At 39.6% G+C, this 26,375-nt stretch overlaps 1 protein-coding gene and 1 long non-coding RNA gene across 2 annotated transcripts in view; one reads left to right on the forward strand and one right to left on the reverse strand.

Annotated features, from left to right (window-relative positions):
* Positions 1 to 14,460, reverse strand: part of LOC133775149 (uncharacterized) — a 55,750-nt gene extending 41,290 nt beyond the window's left edge. The window contains exon 1 of the long non-coding RNA XR_009868199.1: positions 13,019 to 14,460. This is a non-coding gene — a long non-coding RNA (uncharacterized LOC133775149). The remainder of the gene's footprint in view (positions 1 to 13,018) is intronic.
* A 627-nt stretch (positions 14,461 to 15,087) lies between these two features.
* Positions 15,088 to 26,375, forward strand: part of VEGFC (vascular endothelial growth factor C) — a 102,951-nt gene continuing 91,663 nt past the window's right edge. The window contains exon 1 of the mRNA XM_062213455.1: positions 15,088 to 15,323. Coding sequence (XP_062069439.1) covers positions 15,180 to 15,323 — 144 coding nt within the window. The 5' untranslated portion in view covers positions 15,088 to 15,179. The remainder of the gene's footprint in view (positions 15,324 to 26,375) is intronic.

The raw sequence follows: 26,375 nt of genomic DNA on the forward strand, positions 1-26,375 counted from the left end.
ATGTATGCCATTTTGTTATCATGAAATTCCTATGAAAAGTTTTTTTTGTTAAAACTAAAGCCTCAAAAATAGCCTCTTTTAAAACAGATGATAAAATGTATTCTGTCATGAACTTAAGGTTGTCTGTAAACACAAATAACCTTTGCATTGGCTACAAATATCATTGATAAAGTAATTTATGCTGTATATTTGATATTTACTTCACATTATTTTATTTTTTCCTTGGTCATTCATCATATTTTCCTAAATTTATTTCCATATTAATTATTTTTAATTTATATTGAGTTTATATATTGCAAATTACCATAAATTCTCTTGAGAAAAAGTAAAGAAAAATAGCTAATAGAGGGATGGATTAGAATGCATGATCATACAGATAGAAAAATGAGCTATATGTGAAGTGCAGAAATGGAGGGAAAAGGAGAATAGGAAGGGATGGGAAGGAGAAAGAGGAGGGAGGGAGGGAGAGAAACGTTCTGTTTATATTTTTGAGTAATAAAAGTTAGAGTAGATGCTAGAAATGCCACTAATTACTGAGTTGTGTTTGTTGTATACCTTAGTTTATTGCTGCCTCCACCCTGAAAAACAAAAACAAGAACAAAGACAAAACAATGAAAAGACTCAGAAAATATGCAAAAAAAAAAAAAAAAAACCTGCAGTATTCCTTTATGCATCTTGCTGCTACTCCAGTTTCAAAGGCTCCAAAACTTAATTTCCCCACTTCTCTATTTTTCATCTAGTTCCTCTATTTTCACAGCATGCCATGATGAAGGTAGACCATTAGTCATTTAAAGACAGGAAATATTTTTTTCCTTCTATCTGTTTACCCCTTCCACCTTCCTTTCACTCTTCCTATACTGACTTGAAAGCTTCAGAATGTGCAGCTAGCAAGGAGGTAGAAGAATAACAACATAAAGCAAGTACACCACCTTCTTCCTGCTCTTTGTAACAAAACTACAATCAGACACTAGTAAGGAGTGACGAAAAGCTTAATTCTTAGCCAAGATTGGAATTATTTTTAGATATTATTATTAAACCATATTAGAGCAATAAATTACAAAACTCAGACTGTTCCTTTGTCTAGGAGGAACAGGAAGACTTTTTCTTATCTAAATATGATCAGATTTATTGGGCCTGTCTTAATTTTCATTCATCTGTTATGAGTAATGTTAAGCACATAATAGAGAAAATAATAGGGTTGTTTTCTAATTACACACTAAAAATCTTCCTTGTTCAATGTACCAGTTTGGGAAAGGGAAGGATGTAGGATCTAGTAATGGAGTGGTAAGTGAGAATGAGAAATCATGAATGTGTGTGATGTTTCAAGTCCTAGGATCTATCTGGTAAGCACGGGTCAACCTTGGGATAGAAGGCATGTGACAATGCAGAAAAATCAACTGGACCTGTGACTTATATGGAAATAGAACCAACATATCAGCTCCGTACTCATTAGCTACAGACCCTGATTACAGAGCAAAATATATCTCTATCATCTTAAGTAGATCATATACATATATATTCCTAGTACAATTTAGATTCATGTCTATTACATCAATGTAATCTTTATTAAAACATCTTTTTATTTTAAAAATTTCTTATTTCTATAATATGTTTCATAGTCACAAACAAATAACACAGAGATTAAAGATACATGAATGAGGGGCAGGTGCTATGGCATGGAGGGTTAAGCCGCCACCTGCAATGCCAGCTTCCCATATGGGTGCTGGTTCATGTCTCGGCCGCTCCACTTCTGATCCATGTCTGCTGTGGCCTAGGAAGGCAGTACAAGGTGGCCCAAGTCCTTGGGCCCCTGTACCCACGTTGGAGACCTGTCAGAAGCTCCTGGATCCTGGCTTCAGATTGGCACAGCTCCAGCCTTTGCGGTCAATTGGGGAGTGAATCAGCAGATGGAAAACCTCCCTCTCTCTCTCTCTCTTTCTCTCTCTGTGTGTGTGTGTAACTCTTTCAAATAAATAAATAATTCTTGTAAAAAATACATGCATGAAAATTTGATATATCTTTAAGAAGAAATGGACAAATTCAATTGTAGGTATTAATTCTACTGTCTGTAACTGATAGAGCATATAAAAAGAAAATCGTAAGGCACACAGAAAAATTAAACAACAGTATCAATCAGTTTGGCCTAATTGACATTTATAGGTAATTTAATTCTATTGCAACATAACACACACTCTTTTCAAGTATATATGGGAACATTTACCAAGATAGAACATGTTCGCTCAGGAAAGAAAAAAAGACTAATAAATTTAGCAAGCATTCAGTTCATACAAATTACTTTCTCTGAGCACATGGAATTAAATTGGAAGTAACAATTAAATTAAATTATTAGTATATCTTGGTTATCACTAAATATATAACACAGATAAAATTAACCCATAAGCCAAAGAAGAAATCAGAAGGCAAATTAGAAAGTATCTTACCTGAATGAAAATTAAAGCACAAGATGCAAAAATTTGTGTTAGCTGATTAAACAATATTTAGAGGGAAATTTACATTATCAAAATTCTATGTTATAAAAGGTAAAAGATCTTCAGTTCAAAACCTGTTTTATCTTAGGAAATTTTTTAGAGAGAAAGGAAAAATACCTTAAACTCCACATAAATAGTAGTAAAGTTAATAAAGATGAAGGCTGAAATCAATGGGAAAACAAATAATTTAAGAAAAATTATTGAAATTAAAAATTGCTTCTTTTAGAAAATCCATAAAATTCATAAACCCTTACCTAGATTTCTGGAGAGGGGAAATGATAGTGAACTACTAGTATCAGGAATGGAAGAGATAACATCATCCCAAATTTTAAGCATATTAAGTATATTTAAGTTTAAAATAAAGGATAATGTAATAACATGAAAAGTTTCATGCCAATAAATGTGACTTAACCAAAATGAAAGAAATCTTTAAAAGGTACAAAACATCAAAGCTCATTCAAGAAGACACCAATAATTTGAATAGACCTCCATTTATTAAAGACATTGAATTCACAATTAAAATTACTGCAGAGAAAACTCTTGGTTCATATGGCTTCAGTTTTCTTCTGTGCCAAGAAAAGAAATAAATACCAATTCTGTACAAACTCTTGCAAATAACCCAGCAGCAGAAGTTTGTTTTGCCATTTAAAAACAAATCAACATTATTCATCATGTGAAGCATGCATGATGGTAAATTTTAGGTGTCAGTTTCTGCCATTCATATGGAAGGCTCTGATGGAGTTTCTGGTTTTGGTTTAACCCAAATCCAGGTGTTATGGGCATTTTTGGAATGAACCTGCTGATGGAAGTTCTCCCCCTCTTTATGTGTCCCACTTTCTCCTTCATTCTGCCTTTTAAAGAAAGAAACGAAAGGGAGAGGAGAGGAGAGGAGAGGGGAAGGGAGGGGAGGGGAGAGGAGAGGAGAAGAGAGGAGAGGAAGGAAAGAAGAAAGGAAAGAAGGAAGGAAAGAAGGGCAAGAAAGAAAGAAGATTATCTGATATATCATAATTACCAACTGGTTTTCCAGTAATTTTTTAAAGATGTATTTATTTATTTATTTGAAATAATATTTTTCCTTAAGTGTGAAGGCTGAGGGTGAAATCAAAATTGATGAATTGGGGAATTTCAAAAAATACTTGCAATAATCATGGTATGTGTGCAAAATGTGAGTTAAATAATGCTATGTGTGCATTATGGCAGGAAAATAATATGTCTTAGTATACACATGGAGAAAAAAGGTAAGTGAACAGTTGATATGAACAATGGAGAGTAATTAAAATCAGATGAAAATTCTATATTGCATTAGAAAAGGATGATTAAGTAGAATACAAGATAATCTAACACTTGTAAATAAAGGTATAATATCATTATACATATACTAGAAGTTCAAGAAAAATATAGCACCAAGTAATTTGTATAAATTATTTGAGAAACACAATTTCACAGAAATTATACACACACACACACACACAGGTGTGAACTAAGATTGAAAGGAACTGCAATGCTCTAAGAAGGTCACAAATAAGTTGCTTTAGATATAAAATAGTTAAATAATATCAAAAACAACAGGGAACATTCTAAATTTTTTAACTAGAAATATGAATCATCTCACAAGGAAAAGCGTCATAGAGGCAATATAAGGCTCTGCTTAGTCTCCAGAATCTAGGCTCTGCCAATGACCAGCTTTAGAACATTACACAGGACACTGAACTTCTCCTAGACCAGTTTCCTCCTTTACATAACATAAATCATAATAATTCCTATATTATAATATTTCAGGAGTACTCAATACATTAGAATTTGTAAACCCATAGAAATGTGGCCAGATACATAATAGGTACTATACAATAATAGGTACTATACAGATTATACAATGTTTGATGAAGGAAAGTACTTAAGAAAGTCAGAGTTAAAATTTTATATCTACTTGGATAATCATTAAATACAAGGATTATAAAACAAAATCAATAAATGATTCAGATATCAGATATATTATTCATAAAGAAATTACATATTAATTAGTAATTATTATTTATGCTCTATCCAGTATTTACTGAGAGACTATTGAATGCTAAGTATGATTTTAAATTCTTTAATCATATTAACAAATTTAAGATTCACATAAACCCCATGTGGCAAAGAAGAGTTCACCAAAGGTCACCCAGGGGAGATGTGACAGCCCATCAAAGGAGTTACCTCCATAGTAAGCCTTCTTTGTGAGGTCTGTGAATGTGAGGCAGGTCTTAAATGCAAACCATCTGTTCCTTGTTCTCTTTCTGAGTCTTTCCTGCATGAAAGCTTGTTTACAGATGTTATCTCTGAGCAAGGGTCCTTGAGCATGGTTTCTGTGGAGGCCGAAACTTTTCTTTCTAGGGAGTTTTGATTTTCGTTACCTGTCCTTGCTGTGTTCTCTTCCACATAAAAAGTAAAAATTCGTGGTTGATTCCTATTATGGATGAAACCTAATCTTTCAGAACAAACAATTGGCAGTAACTGGTTAGCACTCAGGAAAAGGTGTATGAAATACAGAGCTTGATTGTTTGTTTTGGCCAAGTAATGAACACATTTCTCCCAGTACTTGAGTCATACCAAAGATTCAAAAAGTAAAAATAAAGTTAGAGACCTTGAATTGTCACTGGTAAAACAAAACAAACAAAACAACTCTGGTTAACTATCCAGAGCTTTGAGCCTAACTACAATGATGAAAGGAAATAGTGAGAATCAAAATGAAAACAAAAACCACAAAATTAAAAAAACAGCATGCAGATTAAGTGCAGCCACAATGTCTGCATTTACATCTAGTTCTATAGGCTGTAGATGGAAGCTGTCACTTTTTGCTGTTGCTATCTTGAACCACAGCTTTGTGGTAGAAGCTGTCTCCCTCCAAAAGCCATCTGCTTCTGAAGAATTCCTAAGAATCTCTAATTTTAAATATCCTAAGAGAATGTCAATCTGGATTTTTGTAGGTTAAATGTTGTGTCTTTTTAGCTGGAGATACGAATCCAGGTATCTACATCTTCACATTTAACTGCTATTGTAGTCAAAATTATCTGCTATTTCTTTCCAATGTGATTCCTAGATTTTTTTACCCCTATACTTTCCTTTCTAGATAAGAAAGTCTTTTCTTCTAAGTTGCATAGAGGCTACTTGGAGAATAAGAAAAAGATGCAAACAGTATTTACTAGTGGTAAGGCAGAAGATGTTGCATGAGTTCCTTGTAGTGCACTGCAAGTCTGCCCAAAGTAAGATAGAGCCCCAAACTGTGGGAGAGAAATATTCAACATATCTATGACATGTTCTTGTGGTCAGAGTCACTGAGTGGTAGAGCCAGCACTGTGCCATAGTGGTTAAAGCTGCCACGTGCAGAGCTGGCATCCCATATGGGTGCTGTTCGAGTCCTGGCTGCTCCACTTCCCATCCAGCTCTCCACTATGGCCTGGGAAAGCAGTAGAAGATGGCTCAAGTTCTTAGGCCCCTGCACCTGTGTGGGAGACCTGGAAGAAGCTCCTGGCTCCTGGCTTCAGATCAGCCCAGCTCCTGCCTTTGTAGCCATTTAAGGAGTGAACCAGTGATAGAAGACCTCTCTCTCTCTTTCTCTCTCTCTCTACCTCTCTGTCACTCTGCCTTTCAAATAAATTAATAAATAGATCTTTAAAAAAAAAAGTCACTGAGTAGTAATTTGAATTTTCAAATACCACTAGTGCTGGCTGTCTCTACTTTTCCTGAGTATTCAGAGCGACCAGAACAATATAATTGTTGAAAAAAAAAAAAAAACACAGAAGAGTTGCTAACTATCCTAGATCAATGTGTGTCTCCACTATTAGAGAAAGCTTGGAATTTCCCTGGTTTAAAAACACAAATTTGAGTATCTTGTTATGTTACTGTCAGAATCATACCTTTCCAGCAACAAAAGTTTTATTCTGCCTTGAAAATAGCAAACAAGGGCTAAGACAGTCAATGTCCATAGCAAGGAGGTGATTACTTGAAGCTTATTTGTAAGGATTCTAAGTTTTTATTTATTTTTATTTATTTATTTTTTTTTATTTTAAAGGCAGAGTTACAGAGAGAAAATGGTTTTCCATCTGCTGGTTCACTCACCAAATGGCTGGAGCTGGGCCCTTCCAAAATCAGGAGCCAGGAGCTTCCTCCAGGTCTCCCATATGACTACACAGGCCCAAACACTTGGGCCAGCTTCCACTGCTTTCCCAGGCACATTACCAGTGAGGTGAATCAGAAGTGGAGGAAGTGGGACTCGAACCCAAATTGGTGCCCACCTAGGATGTAGACTATGGCTTTACCTGCTGTGCTACAACACTTACCCCTAAGGTATGCTTTAAATTGGGTGCTTGTTTATGCCGTATGTTTACAACTTTACCAGAATAATGCTTGTGCAGATTAGACATGCAACCAGAGACATCCTCAGTAACCTTAACAAAATGCCCCACCAATATGGATAAGTTCAGTGTTTTTTTTGAGGAGTGTATAATTTTTGCTTAATGTATCCACAAGTTTCCAGTTGAGGGCTGATGGGGAGAGCAAGCAGCCACTCTGCATGTGACAGAGATTATCTTTTTTTATTTCAATAACTTTTCATATTCCAAAACAGTTGAAACATCACAAAAGATATTCCTCAGTAAGAGTCTGGAAATGTATGTAAGGTTCAGGATGAAACAAAGGGAGGGCCTGTGAATTATTAGAGATAGCTATCATTGAATATATTAACTCTGAGGAAGAAGTTGTGTAGCAGTGGCTAGGCTTTTGGTGAATATTCTAGTACCTGTATAGAACAAATAATTACTAGGCCATCTTATAATATTTAGAGCTTCTCCTTGGGAATTTAAGGGTAAATGGAAATTTGAGTGTTTGATATTCATAGCAGCTTTATTGATTTACCATTTCCCTTTTTTTCCCTCTTTAATTTTGCTCAGCAAGGGATTGGAGGCCTTTTTATTACTATTCCAGTTTTTACTTGCATATTAAATCTCATATCTGTGATTTAAGGATGTTCAGAGAAAGTAAGATGAGAGCTAGCTCATCTTACTGCTCCAGCATGTACACTTGAATATTTTAAAAATGTGTGAAGAAGCATCTCTCTGACATCTCCAATGTTATCTCTCTCTCTCTTTTTTTTTTTTTTTTTTTTTTTTGGACAGGCAGAGTTAGACAGTGAGAGAGAAAGACAGAGAGACAGAGAGAAAGGTCTTCCTTTCCCGTTGGTTCACCCCGCAATGGCCGCTGCAGCTGGCGCACTGCGCTAATCCGAAGCCAGGAGCCAGGTGCTTCCTCCTGGTCTCCCATGCGGGTGCAGGGCCCAAGCACTTGGGCCATCCTCCACTGCCTTCCCGGGCCACAGCAGAGAGCTGGACTGGAAGAGGAGCAACTGGGACAGAATCCGGCGCCCCAACCAGGACTAGAACCCGGTGTGCCGGCGCTGCAGGCAGAGGATTAGCCTAGTGAGCCGGGACGCCGGCCCATACTTTTTAAAACAGAAATTTGTTTTTTATTTATTTGAAAGGCAGAGTTAGAGAGAGAGAGAGAGAGAGAGCGAGAGAGCATTTCAGTCCTCTGGTTCACTTCCAAATGGCCTCAATGGCCAGGTCTGTGTCATGCTGAAGCCAGTAACCAGAGCTTCTTCCAGGTCTCCCATGTAAGTGCAGGGTCCTAAGCACTTAGGCCATCTTTCATTGCTTTCCCAGGCATATTAGCAGGGACCTGGATCAAAAGTGAAGCAGCTTGGACTGGGACCGGTGCTCATATGGGATACTGGTTTTGCAGGAGGTGGTTTAACCTGCTGTGGCACAACACCAGCCCCCATACTGCCTTTTCTATCCCTTTTTATTGCATACAAGATTCCTAATCACATAAAAATAAATTAATAGAAATCTAGAAAGCCTGAATTGTATGTTCCTAGAACTATTGAAAATTGATTTGAAAATTTATGCCTATACTGCATAAATCTTTGAAAATAATTCTCAGCACAGACCATAATCAAGGTTTACAAATCAACCAAAAAGGGATTATTTGACAAGAAATAGAGCTTTCAGGGCTTCTGGCTGGCTAGAAGGAAAAGGAAGCTAGTTAGAAAGAAGTGGGACAAAGGAGAGCCATAAGATGCAAGAAGAGGATTTCTAACAGAAGACTGTTAGGTTCAAGCTGTGATTTGGGCAGGTTTTAAAAGACAGATAACCTTGGCCCTGGCGCTGTGGCTCATTAGGCTAATCCTCTGCCTGCAACGCCGGCACACCAGGTTCTAGTCCAGGTTGGGGCGCTGGATTCTGTCCTAGTTGCTTCTCATCCAGTCCAGCTCTCTGCTGTGGCCTGGGAAGGCAGTGGAGGATGGTCCAAGTGCTTGGGCCCTGCACCCGCATGGGAGACAGGAGGAAGCACCTAGCCCTGGCTTCGGATCCACACAGTGCGCCGGCCCGTGGCGGCCATTGAGGGGTGAACCAACGGAAGGAAGACCTTTCTCTCTGTCTCTCTCTCACTAACTCTACTTGTCAAAAAAAAAAAAAAAAGACAGATAATTTTTTATACTTTTCATCTGCCTTTTTAGAATATTTGTTGGAGCAAATGTGGGATATTCTACTATAAGCTTTCTTGGCCCAATCAGAAAATAAAGATCACTGAATGTGTGAAATTTCTTTTTCTTTCCACTGTAAGGTACTTCTCAAATGAACATTTTTATTCTTGTGAAAGGTTTCCCTAAGTGCCCTCTGAAATTGTAAATTGCTGTTGGAAAAATTGTGCCATTCAACAGTCACATGTATTAATTACAGTATAAGTACACATGAGAGGTAGGACTCTGGCTTGGAAGAAAATCTGGCAATGACCAAAGAAGTTGTGCATATTATGTCCTGGGTTCCCCAATCTAATGGTGAGTTGATCTCTCATGGCAATGCTGATATATATGCAGTTCTTGGAAGAAAGAAAATGTATACAAAACATCTCTTTCAAAACCAGTGTCTCATGGACAAAACAAGACTCAGAAGTTTTATAAGCTTTTGATAAAGCAAAGTTTGTTCTGTGGATGCCAGTCTGAGGAGACACCTTCTGAGCATCTACTCACGGCTAATCCAAGTGAATTGACTTAACAGGACCTATGTTTATCTTATTTCTTAGGAACTTCTTGTTATCAATTCCCTGAAGAGAGTAATGAAGAGAGTAATGACGAAAATCATGTTGCCAACACGACAGGTTTCTACAAGGGGTAGATGTTTTAAGTTCAACCACATGATCAAATAATTCCTGAAAGTGACTCTTAGGCAATAAAACACACTTAGCAATCGCTAGTTTGATAAAAGGAAATGGAGACTGAAATCTAATGGGAGACTTACCCTATCTTTGCAGTCAGAGAGATTCTAAGCAAGGGAACTCAGGAGTCCTTAATGGTTTGAACTGAGGGTCTTGGGCTTGAGCAGGAAGGGAAATATCAAAAGGATTGTGTGTGTGTGAATGTGGTTATATTTGGGTAGGGTGGAGTGGGATTCTCTTAAGTTGCTGAATTCCCCAAAATATCAGCAGAAGACCTTTTAATAAATGAAATTTTCATTTAAGAGAACTTATTGGAGTAAAGCAGAATACCAGAATGACAGTAGTGTCCCAAATGACCAGAAACAGAATAACTGAAATGCTTTAGGATATGAACTCAAGTAGTTAAGGTGTGCCTTTCAGAGTGTAGAAGTGAATAGGAATGGGCAAAGTTCATGATTTAACAGTTTATGATTGGTTGACACAGTAAATGAGAGCCTTGATAAGTAAAATATAATTGATAAACAGGCTGTTTGCCAGAGTAAAAATATTATTGTCTTCACTATAGTGATTTGTCAGCATTTCCTGAAGTAAGCATTAAATTTAAGAACTGGTTTGCAACCTGTCTTCCCCAGGCTAAAACTTCCCAGAAGTATCTTCCCCAGGCTAAAACTTCCCAGAAGTAACTAAGCCATGTCTACATGAGTGACATCACTTATGTCATGTTCACAGATGATCTCTATTCTCAGAATGTAAGATTCTAATGCCAGAAAATAGAATTTCAAATAGAAATATCAGAAGCTAAAAACTGGTTATTTGGGGGCCTGTACTGTGACATAGCAGGTAAAGCTGCTGCCTGCAGTGCCAGCATCCCATATGGGCGCCAGTTTGAGTTCTGACTGCTCCATTTCAAATTCAGCTCTATGCTATGACCTAGGAAGGCAGTAGAAGATGGCCCAAGTCCTTGGGCCCCTGCACTCTTGTGGGAGACCCAGAGGAAGCTCCTGGATCCTGGCTTCAGATCAGCACAGCTCAGGCCATTGCAGCAAACTGAGGAGTGAACCAGCAGATGCAAGACCTCTCTCTCAATCTCTTTCTCTCTCTCTCTGCCCCTGCCTCTCTGTAACTCTGCCTTTCAAATAAATAAATATTTTTTAAAAAGCTGGCTTTACTAGTAAAAATTATATCAAAATTACACAGCATCAAATTATGTTTTAAAAAATAAAACAATACTGGAGATCTTGACAAGTCTCTCACAAGAAATATTTGAATATTATAATTAATATTCTCAAAATTGAAACTCAACTAAAGGAGTACACACAGAATTAGTTGCAATGATCAAACATACCCATGGCCACAAAGAAAGCCTCAAAGCATTTCTATAATCAACCTCACTTATAATATAGCTAAATGTAATAAAATTAAAACTCTATCTATAAACTAAAAAGACAAGTATTCATTTCTATTAAATAAAAATAATAAATTAAGATATATTTTCCACTGCCTGCCTAAGAAAGCACATCATAATAGACAAACATAAAATAACAAAATTTATTTTTATTTATATATTTATTTATTTTAGACAGAGGGACTGAGAGAGAGAGAGTACTTCCATCTACTGGTTACTCTCCAAGTAACTGGACTGGGCCAAGCAGAAACTGGGAGAAGGAAACTCAATCCAGGCCTCCTATGTGAGTGACAGGAATCCAATTACTTGGGCTATCACCATTGCCTCCCAGGGTCTGCTTTAGTAAGCAGCTTAGAGTCAGGAACTGGATGTGGATATTGAACCCAGGCACTCTGATACAGGACACAGGCATTTTAACTGGCATTTTTTTAAAAAAAAATATTTATTTATTTATTTGAAAGGCAGCACTACAGAGAGGTAGAGGCAGACAGGAAGTCTTCTAACCACTACTTCATTCCCCAAATGACTACAACAGCCGGAACTGGGCCGATCAGAGGCCAAGAACCAGGAGCCTCCAGGTCTCCCATGTGGGCGCAGGGTCCCAAGGACTTGGGCCATCTTTACTGCTTTCCTAGGCCATAGCTGAGAGCTGGATTGGATGGGGAACAGCTGGAACCAAACCGGCGCCCCTATGTGATGTCAGCACCAGAGACGGTGGCTTTTACTCACTACGCTACAGTGCTGTCCCCTTTAACTGGCATCTTAACTGCCAAGCCAAATGCATGCCTCCACTGAAGCAGAATTTAGAACAAAGCTAATACTTTTTAAAATATGTTAATCAGAAACTAGAGAAACTAAAAACAAATGGTCAGAGCAATCAAATAAAAAAATCTGAAAGAGAACAACAAAGTAAAACCAAAGTAGTAAGAAGTAAGGAAGTAACTGAAATCAGAATTCAATAACTTAAAGATTATCAGAATGAATATTAGCATTGGCCAGTAGGTCTATTTTTCACTTTTTGTCTTAAAGAAAACACCAACCAATGTGTAAAATAAACCAAAGGTGTTATTCTGGCTGGGGCCCCACTTTCTCTTTTTCCTCAGTATCCACTGACTGTGGAATGTGCTCTCTGAAACAAACACCAGTTTAGAAGTACTGTTGTAAAATAGGTCTTGCATGAAGCTAGTGATGAACTAGCAATCCTGTAAAGAAAGTCTTTGTAAGACGTAAAACCAGCTGGTAGGACAAAGTATTTTCCAGGTGGTAAAGAAAAAATAAAGAAAAAAAAAGTTCTGAGCAACTCCCTTTTTACTTTTAAGACATCCTTAAACAACTAATTCAACTAATAAGGAGAATTCTTTTGTTTATTTTTGTCACTCAGCTTTATCTTTTGTCAGAATTTTATTTAAAATAGTAATGAGAATGTTCTTGAGAGGAAAAATTGTATGTGATTCGTGTTGTATTTAAATATTACTGCAGTAAATGCTGACTTTGTTGATTTTGCAGTCTTCACATAATGCTAGGTTCCCAAGGTGCTGGGAACGCCTGGGCTTCTCAATTTTGGGTTCCTGATAAGATCCTGTTGTCCCAGACTCATCCCAAGCATCAATTAACCAGGATCTTTGATGGTGCACTAAATCTTCTGTTTTTGAAATCGCCTTTTGTGCTTCCAAGTGCAAAGTTGAGGACCACTGACAAAGGAAATGGTTGAAAGAAAACACTCACTTCCATGTAAAGCAATCCCAGTCTGTCCTTAGCTCTTCTGTTGTCACAGCTTTATACATCTTTGGAGATAAATACAGCAAACTAATCAAATACAAACACAGCAGGAAAACAGAAGTAATACATTGACAGTGTCAGGATCCCAACATACCTCAATATGTAGCTGTAGATATGGACTGAACAGGACAGAATCAGAACAGGATAGAATTTCATAAATGGCCAAGCTCAAATCTTGGGTACAGTAAACCGACTCCACAGACACAGGGTAATGCGGACGTGACTAAATAACAGTACACATGAAAAGTTCTTGAGGAATTCAGTTGACTTCAAGTGTGGTGTGAGTCAACACTGTGATTTAGCTGCCAGAAAATAAACTTGATCCAGAGTAATGTCAACAAAGGCATGCTGTCTGGACAAGGATGATCCTCTTCTGCCTGCTCACTGGAACACTTTAAACACTGCCCCATGCTCTGAGCACCAAACTTCATGAACGTGGAAAATTTACAGTATGGTCGATGAGGAAAGTTGGGGCTGTCATATGGCGGAAAGGGAGATAGTTAGATGGGAGGACAGCTTCTATAGGGAGAACATGACCAATAGTTTCAAAAATTTGACAAACTGAACACGTGGAAGTTAGATTACATTCCTTGTGTAAAACTCCAGGAATCAAAAGCAATGGGTAAATGGAAGGAAACACTTTTCAGCAATGTGGGCTATCCATTAAGGGAATGGGCAGAACCCACATAGGGTTCCCTGTCTCTGAAAGCCACTTCTCCATCTAAGATGTCAGGAACCTGTAAGATCAGTGTATTTAAAGAGAATGGGTGTAACCGGGACACTTCATTTTCTGCACACCGTAGGCGCTCCAGTCTACCCAGTCTGCCCTGGGGAGGGGGAAGGCCAAGGCCTCCAGCACCACAGGCTGGCCCTGGATGTTTTTCCAGCTAGGGAAATGTAGTCTCTTTGCTGCAGATGTCTCGTCCTTCAAGTGTCTCTATTACCCCTTTTCTTGTTAACCCAACTTCTTGCAGAAACTGATCCCACGTCTCCTTTTTTCTCTCTCCATGAGGATTCTGACCATTCTCCCCATCAGCCAAAAGCTTAGTGTCCCATTGTGATCAACAGCACCTATCTTGTTAGTCCACACCGCATTCAGAGAACCCCTGTAGTTTCTGCTTGGGCCCCAACTTGAAGTCAACCAGAGGGAGAGAGGGGGCCGCTGAGGACGACAAGGTCCCATCAGGGTCTCGCTCCAAAGCGATGGGTTTCTCTTGGAAGTGGAGAACTCCCGGGCTGTTTTCACGCTTTGGGCAGGGCCCCGAGGGCCAGAGAAGCCAGGAGGAAGCCCAGGGGCCTGGGCTGCAAAGGACAAAGGGTCTGCTCTCTCCTCTCCCACTGTCCCCGCCGCTCCCACCTCTGCCAGGTCGCCTCTGAAGCTGGTCCTTGCAGCACGCCAGCCCCGAGATCAACTCGCACCTCCAGTGCGGCTCCTGGCAGGGGAGGAGGAGGAGGAGGAAGAGGAGGAGAAGACAGAGAGAGAAGGGGCTGCGGGGAGGTGGGGCCGCTGGGGAGGAGGCCGGGGCCGCGGAGAGCTGGAGGGAGACAGCTTCCGAGGGAAAGTGAGAGGGGAGGGCGGCCCAGGCTCGGCACGCTCCCTCCCTCGGCTGCTTTCTCTCACATAAGCGCAGGCAGAGGGCGCATCAGTCATGCCCTGCCCCTGCGCCCGCCGCCGCCGCCGCCGCCGCCGCTCAGCCCCGCGCGCTCTGGAGGCTCCAGCGCCGCGGAGCTCCCGGGCCTCGCCGCCGCCGCCGCCGCCGGGCGCCCCGCCGCCCTCCTCCCGCCCCCGGCAGCGCCGCCGCCGCCTCTCCCGCTCCCCGGCTCGTCTCAGTTCGGGGAAGGGGAGGGAGGAGGGGGACGAGGGCTCTGGTGGGTTCGGAGGCGGTGAGAATCGCGGGGTGTTTTCGCTTTCTCCCCCTCTTTCCAACAAGCAAAAACAAACACGCGAAGCGCGGAGCCGGCCGCCCTCGCCCTCGCCCTCGCTTCACCTCGCGGCGGGCTCCGAATGAAGGGAGCTCGGATGTCCGGTTTCCTGTGAGGCTTTTACCTGACACCCGTCGCCCTTCCCCTGCACTGGTTGGGAGAGCGCCTTTCAAAGTTGGGAACGCGGAGCCCCGGACTCGCGCCTCCGGCTCGCCCAGGGGGGTCCCCGGTAGGCGATCGGGAGAAAGGGGACCTCAGCCTCGCAGGGGCGCGCACGCCCCACCCCTGCCCCCCGCCAGCGGACCGGATTCCCCGCTCCCGGTCCTTCCACCATGCACTTGCTGGGCTTCTTGTCTCTGGCGTGTTCCCTGCTCGCCGCTGCGCTGCTGCCGGGTCCGCGCGAGGCGCCCGCCGCCGCCGCCTTCGAGTCGGGACTGGGCTTCTCCGACGTGGAGCAGGACGCTGACGAGGCCAAGGTAGGGGTGCGATCCTGCGGGTTCCGACTTCGGGTGCCGCCGAGGACTTGCGTACTTGTTTAACCTTGGGTGCGTGGGGTAGCCAAAGTTACTTAGCTCAGAGCACGCCGCAACGCGGCAAACTTTTCTTTTTCAATGGAAAGTTGATCCTTGATGGGAAAGCAAGTTACCCGCCTGGAAGGGCCCTGAGGGCTCCCTGGTGATAGGGACCCCCGCAGTCTGTTTCAGAGTGGGCTCTGCTGGTGCACCGAGGGGGTCCTGAACTTTGCTGCGGCTCAGCACAGTGTGAGTTCATTCTGATCCGCAAGGGCGTTTAGCTTTGCCTAGCTGGTTCTTGGGACTTCTTGCAGCTTCTGAGGCTTGTTCTCCAGGAGCGTTCTTAGGACGCTATGTGCGATTTCAGAATAAAGTGTAAGGGGGTTTGGTTACTCGGTTTGAGGGCTTAAGACTTCAGAGCCTGAAGTTGGTCAAGCTTAAGATTTAAGAGGAGGTTAGAGTCCTATCGGGCATAATCAAACAAGGTCATTTTCAACCTTGCATCTCCAAAACCAATGATGACATACTAACAATTGAGGTTGCCTTGGCGTTTTTTGGTTTGTTTTTGTTAAATAAGTGGTGTTTAATCCTTTCAGGAAAATGTTGCTAAGGCACTTTTGAGGTACTCTGATTTTCAAAAAAGCGTTACCATGTTTATGCCTGCTTCTACCGACTCTTCTCAAAGAGTTGTTACCTAAAAAGTTCATACCTGACATATGATGTAAGGTATGCTTAATAAAGCTCTTGAACTCCTAAAGAAGTTTCATATCGGACATACTATGAGTTGTCTCAGCTCAAACACTTGCAGTACCCCTAGCTGGGAACTAGGCTGCTGTGGTTTATTTCGACCCATGGCAGTTGGAGAAGTGCCAGCAGTGTGTTAATGCCAACTTTCAGTTGACTTTATTGATTAACATATACTGGTGGTGTAGATTAAATTGCCTTCCCAGATATATTTTTGAAATACAGTTAAGATTGAGAAGACTAATTATTAATAATCAAACTGCCTCTATACTTAAATTTTGGAAAAAACTAAAATGTCAGGTTTTTTAGTTCAATATAGGAGTCAAGAACCATTTGAGTAAAAAAAGCAATGTACATATTAAGTTATAGAATAGAATGCATTCGGAGAATTGAAAAAATTTAATTTTCAAGTTGAATACTTATATTGCTGTAACTATAGTGATGATAATATCTTTCTATCCTTAAATATTGCAAAATGTAGTGTTGGATCCAGTGACACTTCCTGTAATTTGAGTCCTTGAATTTTTAGATACCTGTTCACTTTCTGTTTTTGCAAAGTCAAACGTAGAAGTATGACTTAGTAAGGCAACACTTCTCTATTGCCTTTAGTGACTTTGATTTACAGTAAGGAAGTGTGAAGAAGTAAAATGAGAAGCATTTCCTGATAATCCAATAAGGTGTATGAGAATCATTCATTGCTGGAGTGAACTTGAATGAATGAGCCCCTGAGTGCATGTGCTAATGGGCATTTCATGTATAGATGTGGGATTGGAGGATAATAAAGTTAATTAATTTTAATTTTCAAAATTGTCTTCATTAATGATGTCATCAGATATTCCCATTGACATGGAATTATCTTATGTTGTTTTTTTGCAAAGTTTCCTTTCCATATTTAACTATATTTTAAATTTTGTATAGTGACTATGGATTGATATTCTGTGTGTGATATGGGTTCTTTTCCCACGTGATGAAACATCATATGAAGTCTGTGAGCTCCAAAGACTATAGCATTGTAATATTGCTATTTTGAAGTGTTCCGCAGTGAGTGAATAGAGCCTTGACAGGGCATGTGACATTATTCCTTTGGTGAAACTGCTATGTCCTGCTGTCTTGACATGCTGCTGATCCAAAGACTGATCCAAATACTCCATGTCTCTCCCTAGTGGCCTATAGAAGTGTCTCATTTAGACTTAAGCACTAGAGAAGAACTAGGAAGGAGGAAGTTTTTAATTTTCTGTGAATTGTATACATCCAAGAAGATATTTAGGAAGACAAATAGAAGTTGCTAAATATACATAATCTAAAAAATGCAAATTTTGGTAATTTACATATTGGTAGTTTGGGTATTTTTTAACTCAAAATATTTTTAAAAATTTAAAAATACTAACCAAGGTTAAGCCATTCAATCCTTCACCCTGCACCCAAAGCCATACTAAGAAATGGATATGAAATTACATGTGGAGTCAAGATCTTCATGTTCCTGGGGTTCCTTTTTTCTAATTATTTGTGGTTGCATAGTTCACTGAAAAGTCCTAAAATGTTACTCTGAAGGATGTTAGTGTAGATTGGTTAATGTCAGAAAAGTAAGACAGGCTAAAGTAAAATTTAACTGGAATGATATGGAAAAAAGAGGAATCATTTTAAATTGTCATTAAATTGAAGAAAATTTTAAAACCTAGAATAAGCACTAGATTGCCTACATATATTCATTTGCAATATAAGAGTAGATAGAATTCATTCTGATTGGAGTTGAGGAGTTCAATTTTAAAAGTTGGTTTGCGACCAGTTGGTTTAGGACCATACGTACCTGGATCTTGACACATTTTGAGATTAATAAATGCATGGAGAGCATATTTTACATTGCAAGTGCTTTCATTGCAGATAGACCTTGACAAAAAATTTTAAATGTTAACAGTCTTGTGTCAATTAAGTAAATAGCCTACAAATATTATTGAGTGATGTATTTTGTTTTATATTAATAACTGTAAATAATCCTACATCGACAGCTTAAATACAAAAAGCACATTAGCTTAATATTAGTACTAATTGCTTTAAAGTAAGTAGCTTTTTAAAGGTAACATAGTAAAAGTACTTATAGTTTGTGTTGAATATCTAAAACAGCTTCCTAGTAATGGCAACTAGTTTGAAATGTCAGATTTTCATCTTATATCCTTTATAATTCTGCATACCTTTAGACTTGTCTTTTTTTATTTACTGTTTCAATTTAATCAATGACAGTGTTTCTCGGAATACTATCTGTGTGCCAGCTGCATCAGAATTCCTTGGAAGTCTTTAGTTTTTTCCCCTTACCTGAGATGAACCAAATGCTGAGCTTGGGTAAAGAGGATATGCATGGAATTTTAGCCATCATCCTCCATACACTGAAAGTTTCAGACTCACTAACCTATGATGTATATCAATGGCTGATTCCATTGAGTTTATCATCTTCCTTATGTAATTTTTGAGTTTGCAAAGTAGCTATAGGTCATCTTAAAAGGCGTAAGCCATTTTTCCTTCCTTCAAGGAGTTTACAAGCCAAGTTAAAAAAAAAAGGCTTTTGAACAAATATCATCATCTTGTCTAGCATTTGGTACCAAAGCATTTCATGTCCTGAAGTTTAGGTGAGACTCATCAGTGTGACCTAGTTGATCTGGGAGGTTTGACATAGGAGCAGAGTTAGAGTTGTCTTGGATATGAATTTCCAGCAGATGAACGCATGATGCACAAAAATCCACTTAAATCCATTTAGTGTCTTGAGTCAGGTGAGAAGCTGAGGAGTTGAGGAGGTAAGTAGAACTCTTTGGAGTTGAGGGATAACAATGAACACTCTTATAAACATTTAGAGCAACAGTCAGGGTCATATTGATATGGCCTGAGCCAGTCAAAGAAATTTACACTTCACGATGTGGATCATGGAGCTGCTGAATGACATATACAGTAAGGAGACTCATGGAATGAGATTGATTAGAGTGGGAAGAACTCATACTAGAGGAATGGTGGTGTGAAGAAACTACAGAAACAATGTAGATGGGAATAGATGGAGCAGAACAGTAGCCTTGGGAACAGAAGAGGGCGCTGTTACAGAGGAGGAAACCCTAGGTCTGGCCACTGGTTAACGGGAAAGTTCAGTGGGAGGAATTAACCTTGGCATCAGTGTTTTAATGATAGGATAGTATTGATCCTTCTTATGGAATTGGGGTGTTCCAGAGAAGAAATTGGTGTTTGTGCATAGAGAGTAGATTATGACAGCATTATTCTGTAGGGCACTTATGATTTAACTAGACCAGAGATCTTTAGGGAAGCAAATTAAGTTTTAGAAATTCACATCCCGGGCTGGCGCTGTGGCTCAACAGGCTAATCCTCCGCCTTGCGGCGCTGGCACACCGGGTTCTAGTCCCGGTCGGGGCACCGATCCTGTCCCGGTTGCCCCTCTTCCAGGCCAGCTCTCTGCTGTGGCCAGGGAGTGCAGTGGAGGATGGCCCAAGTCCTTGGGCCCTGCACCCCATGGGAGACCAGGAGCAGCACCTGGCTCCTGCCATCGGAACAGCGCGGTGCGCCGGCCGCAGCGCGCTACCGCGGCGGCCATTGGAGGGTGAACCAACGGCAAAAGGAAGACCTTTCTGTCTGTCTCTCTCTCACTGTCCACTCTGCCTGTCAGAAAAAAAAAAAAAAAAAAAAAAGAAATTCACATCCCATTTAGGAAATTAATTGTCGGGGGTCAGTAGGACTTAAATTGTGTAATATACTTACAAAGTATTGAACGTTTCAAACATTACTACACCATCTGTGGAGACATTAACAGTATTTATATATATATATATACTATTATCATGTATTAAAAATGAAAAGATAAATTTTATTCAGATAAAGTAGATCATTATCATGGCTGTAAATTTTAGTCATTGATTAGGGGCTTCTTGGTGCTTCGTGTTGTAGTACCCATACTTCCTAGCAGGAAACCCCTACCCCCAATAAATCTTTAGAAAGCACTTTTAGGATTAGGGAAATGTTTGATGTTTGTGGAAGTAGAAACCTTTGAACTCCCTTCCTCCCTTCACCACACCCTGCATCAGTTTATGGTAGAGGCTCAATGTTCCACTTAAGAACCTCTTTCTGAGGAGGCAAAAGGTTGCAAATTTGAAGTCCTAGATCCTTGCTCCCTTTTCCTAGCTATCTGATTCTTTGATGGTAACTTGTTAGTGGTTACATTGGCTTTTCCTTAGATTGTATAAAAATTTCTTTAACAAGATTTGTGGGGCCAGTGCTGTGGCGCAGTGGATTAAAGTCCTGGCCTGCAGCACTGGCATCCCATATGGATGCTGGTTCCAGTCCCTGCTACTCCACTTTCTGTCTAGCCTCCTTGCTGCTGGGCCTGGAAAAGCAGCAAAGGATGGCCCAAGGCTTGGGCCCCTGCACTCATATGACAGATCTGGAGGAAGCTCCTGGCTCCTGGCTTTGGACTGGCTCAGCTCCAGCCTTTAACAGTGGGTGGAAGACTCTCTCTCTCTCTCTCCCTCTCCCTCTCCCTCCTTCCCTCCCTCCCAACCTTCATTCTTCCTTCTCTCTCTTACTCTGCCTCTCTGTAACTCTTTCAAATAATAAATAAATAAATCTTTTTTTAAAAAAAAGAAAGTTGTGGTTTTGACTTCTGAAGTTATTAGGAGTTTACACATTTATTTTGCAATTTATTTGAACCTAAACTAAAGCTGGTCTCCAAGTTACAAATTGTCCTTGCTTTTTTTTTTTTTTCAATATTTAAGTATTCAGTCTTAAATGGTAAAATTTGAAAACAAGGCTAGCTGATTTTCTGAGTGCAGAGCCCAGCCATTTTGCTTTACCCATACTGACAATGTCTGGAACTCATTGTCAACATTTCTGGGGGTTTCCATAGCATTAACTGTCACTTGCTTCAGTGATGTAACTGTTTAGGCAGAAGTGAGGTGACATGGATGGAAGTGCAGGCTCCATAACCTATGTTTCCATGTTTGCAATCTGGCTCTGAGTTTACCTCCTGGCTATGCCACTTACTACTTGTATGGCCACAGACAAGTTCCTTAGTTTCTTTCTACTACGTTATATGTAAAATAAAGACAATAATTAATGCCCGTTTTATAAGGTTGTTTTGAGGATTAAAGAGTATATCTAGATATACGTCTTTTGAATTTGAGTTTTTCTACATTTAAAAATTTTATAACAGCAGCTAAAAGTTACACTATTTATTTAACTTATTCCCTCATCCCATCTTTCTTTCTTTCCATCTTTCTTTCTTTTTTCTGTCAAAAGGTTCTACTTTTAAGCAGATTTTAAGAGGGTTTTTAGGATATTGAAGGTTATCACTCCTTTTTTTTTTCTAAATTGCAAATTGACCAACAAATAAGTGTATAAACTACAGAGAATCTAATCTCATACACTTCTGATTTTTTTTTTTGTTCTATCTCAATGAACTGTCTAAAAATACTTGACAAACAAGAATATATATTTATATATATTATCTCCATCCCTTAGAATCATGACTGGCACATAGTAGGCATTCTGTAAATTTTTGTTAAGTCTAAAGGTTTCATAACCAGAAAGAAAACATAGCCTGTAAATATTTTCATTTTTAAAAAAATGTTTTAGGCCGGCGCCGTGGCTCAATAGGCTAATCCTCCACCTGCGGTGCCGGCACACCGGCTTCTAGTCCCAGTCGGGGCGATGGATTCTGTCCTGGTTGCCCCTCTTCCAGGCCAGCTCTCTGCTGTGGCCCGGGAGTGCAGTGGAGGATGGCCCAGGTGCTTGGGCCCTGCACCCCATGGGAGACCAGGAGAAGCACCTGGCTCCTGGCTTCGGATCAGCGCAGTGGGCCGGCCACAGCATGCAGGCCAAGGCGGCCATTGGAGAGTGAACCAACGGCAAAGGAAGAGCTTTCTCTCTGTCTCTCTCTCTCACTGTCCACTCTGCCTGTTATATATATATATATATATATATATATATATATATATATTATTCATTTGAAAGGTAGAGTTACAGACAGTGAGAGGGAGAGACAGAGGGAAAGGTCTTCCTTCCTTTGGTTCACTCCGCAAATGGCCACAACAGCCGGAGCTATGCTGATCCGAAGCCAGGAACCAGGTGCTTCTTCCTGGTCTCCTACGCAGGTGCTGGGGCCCAAGCACTTGGGCCATCTTCTACTGCTTTCCCAGGCCACAACAGAAGAAGAGGAGCAGTCAGGACTAGAACCGGCGCCCATATGGAATGCCGGCGCTGCAGGCTGAGGATTAACCTACTGCACCAAGGCACCTGCCTGTAAATATTTTCAAGGCATATGATATAACTGATTCTCCAGCAATCTGCATTTAATTTATTGCATGATTATATTATAAGTGGACCAATACACTTCCCCAGTTTATAAATTATGGCAAGAGGATGTAATGTTGATGTTTCATTTTCACATAGTTGGAAAAAATACAAGGTATTGAATCATTCTCATATGAAGGCTATGTACATATTACAGTTCTGCTTATAATACATTTCCAGCTCTCCCGGGTGCCTTGGTTTATGCCTGTCTTAGAGGGCGGCAACCCTGGTCCTTGACCACAAACTGCAGAATCTGAGATGATGATCTTCCCCTAAACGGCTTCATACCTAGATTATTGGGTGAAAAGGCCTTTAGCACACACAACTTTTTCCAATGCCTTATAATTCCCTATTTCCCTGTGCGCTCATCCTGAACACATTGACAGGTTAAACATTCAAGTTTAAATTCTGTAAATGAAAAGTGCTGGTGTTGCGTCTTTAATATGTAAACATCTCATGTTTTTATAATGTAATAATATATAAACATGTTGAAAAATTATGGGGAAATTTTTATATATTAAAAATATACTTTCATTGAAGAAAATATAAGGAAAATATGATGGTAGCACATTATATGCAAGTGGTAAACTTGTGTGAATTTGTTTAGAAATATGTAATTTCCCTGTGGGCCCACTTCCTGAATGGCAACCAGAAAAGTGGGTATCATTGGTACTGTCATTGAGATGAATCATGAAGTAGACACTTTGCTTCTCAGAGGGTAAGTGTGGTATTGCGGGCACTCTAATTGATTCAAAAATACTGTGGTTGGTTTTTTGGATGGTTCAGTTTGCCAGTTGCCAGTCAGTCAATGCTATGAACTACATGGTCACTGTGTGCTGAACACTTTGACATGACGGAGGTGTTGGAGGCATTTGAGCAGACAGGAAAGGGGAATTAAGAATAAGTGTTGCATGCATTTTCCAGCTCTTGAAGAGCTGACAACATATTTTTTATTCCATGACATCTTGAAAGTATTCACTTCCTTAGAATTCCAGTACAGATGTTGGAGTATTTTAGGAACTTCTGACCAGATACCATACAAATATTTCTAAACAGAGAATTTTTTTTACTGACTGAATCTGGAAGAAAGGACTAAACACCACATAGACACTCTGGCGATATGTAACTGAATAAAAAATTAGAGAATACTATACTGTAAGTAGTCTTCTACATGTAGTTCCTGGAATGACCTTTTTAATAAGTGATTTCTATATTTTAGTTCAAGATTAGAACTGAATATATTAATAAAATGAAGGTTTATTTTAGGTACTATTGTTTTCTGCAGTTACAGTGTTCAAATTTAAATCTTAATATAAATTTTTCAACAGTAATTTTTACTCTCATACTAACTTATTTTTCTAATGAATGTGATATGCTTTTAACAAAGCAGAAACAGGATAAAAATTAGATTGCTTATTTAATATTCCTTTGTATGAGGGAAAACATCCATGAAATTAATAATACTTTTGGTTCCAACTTGCTAAAGTACTAGAAAAGAATTTTTAAAAATTATGAAAAAGTAGCAGACTTCAAGATTGTGGTTGATAGGGAAGATTTGTGCATATGTGACTGGGATGAGCAATGCCCCTTGGGAACTGACTGGGAGTATGGGAAGATGCCTGTTTCTCTACCTCCCCAGCCAAGTAATGTTCTAAGGTTTAAGCCTTTTTCTGAAATGGCAAACATGATTACCTTATTTAAAAAGATGTGTTGGTAATGATCTTACAATTTTTCACCAAGGAAATAGTTCATTTTCTCTTTCCTTTGTGTACTCTTAAATTACTACAAACTACGGTTTCGCTGTGGTTTAAATATGTCCTCTCAAAGTTCATGTGTTGGAAGCTTGGTCTTCAGTGTGCAGTTTAGGAGTTGGGACCTCTATGAGGGAGAGTCTCATGGAAGGGCCCAGGTCATTTAGGGGTGTGCTCTCAGAAGGGATGTTGCTCCAGGATCTGTCTATGGCTTCCTGTGTCCAGACCCACACTCCTACTATTTTGATATCCTTAGCTGTTAGTCAGTCAATCAGGGATCAAACCAATGATGGCCCTACCCTGCCTGGTCTTGTACTTTTGAATCCCCAGAACTGTGAGCTAATAAACCTTTATTTCTAATAAAGTTACCCTGTATCAACTATTTTGTTATAATAGAAAAAGCAGACTAATTTGCTTCCCTCTCTCCCCTTCCCTCTGAATAAAATGTGGAAAAATTGGCCAAATTAAATTAGACTGAAATTGTTTAAAAAAATGATCTTGATTTTCTTTCTTTTTTAAAATATTTATGTATTTGAGAGTTAGCGTTACAGACAGAGAGAGAGGGAGGAACAGAGAAGTCTTCTATCCACAGGTTCACTCCCCAAATGGCCACAATGGCAGGAGTTGGGCAGATCCAAAGCCAGGAGCCAAGAGCCAGGAGCTTGGGCCATCTTCCACTGCTTTCCCAGGCCATTAGAAGGGAGCTGGATCAGAAGAGGAGCAGTCAGGAAATGAACCAGTGCCCATAGGGATGTTGGCACCTCAGGAGGAAGCTTAGCCTACTACTACGCTACGGTTCTGGCCCCATTGATTTTCTTTTAATTGGAGTGGCCACACAGTTACCGTAAGTCCTATAATTGAATTCTTATAAACTGTAAATGGGGTTGCTATTTCTGTTCACTCATAGTTCCTTGCAAGCAACCAATTAATATCAAATACCAGATGTGGGGCTGTTTTAAAATCCTGTGGTCTAATTTACCACAATCTCATTGCCTACATGGAATATTTTTAATTTTTTTTGGTTGTTTGTGTCTGTTGTGTGTATTTAGTTATTTTATCCTTTTGCAAGTCATCTCCAAGTTTATGTTTTGAAAAATAAATCACATATTCAGATTCATGTTTGCTTATGGGTCATGGCATTTCTGACTTCCCTAAAACACAAACTGATGCTTGTATGTGTGTCAGAGCCAAACTGTAGTTTTGAGATGGTAGTGATTCACTGTTTGTTCTCTTTGTGTCCTTGGTGTTTCTTTTCATCTTGATGTCCATCCGTGCCAAATTAGAATTTTATCAAAACCAAAAGTATTTATGAGTCATGACCATCACACTTAAAATCGGGTAATTTGAAGCTACTCTAGATATACAGATTAAGTAGCTAATGATATCATACGTTTTAATGGAAAAATTTCTTTCCTCCTTAACAATAACAGCAGTGAGTCTTGCTCTGTTACAGACCAATTATGGTTTACTTAGAAAAAGCACCTTTTTGTGATGGCCACATGAGCACAGCATAGTTATATATTACTATAATGTAATGTACAGTGACATGTATCTTGAAGAATGAAAAGTAAAATAATTTAAAATAAATGTTACTTTCTTTTGCTGTGTTTCTTTTTCAGCTTATGTTTTTCTACATATCTTACACTGAGGATAGTGCTAAGGTGACTGCCTCATGTCACACTTAGAAGGCACATGTAGGGGACCGTCAAGCTTCCTCTAGAAATCATCTGTAATTTAAATCTTGCCCTAATGTGCCATTTTTTTTCTTATAAGAGGTACTCTTTATGTTAATGTTAACTTTACTGCATCCCTGTAAAATGTTACATTGTGATCAGAGAGAGAAGGGCACACATAGCCAAATATCCTTAGATAATAGTGCTTCCTCCCATAGGGAATCTATTTGAGTTTCCAAGACTTGGAATAATACCATTAGTATAAACACAATGTAATTTTTCGTTCAAAGGCTCAGATCAAGTGCAAAAAATTGAATGATACATTATTTATTAAGGTATCTATATGCTAAAATTAAATCTGATATTGAGATAAAGTGTATGTTATACTGTGTGCTCTGAGTATTGTGTCTAAGTATTAAAAACTTGCTTAGTGAATAAGTTAGATGTTAGTTTTTTGTCTTTTTTAAAAGATTTATTTATTTATTTGAAAGTCAGGAAGGAGAGGCAAAGAG

This window comes from Lepus europaeus, chromosome 16 (assembly GCF_033115175.1).
Source record: "Lepus europaeus isolate LE1 chromosome 16, mLepTim1.pri, whole genome shotgun sequence".
Lineage (NCBI taxonomy): Eukaryota > Metazoa > Chordata > Mammalia > Lagomorpha > Leporidae > Lepus > Lepus europaeus.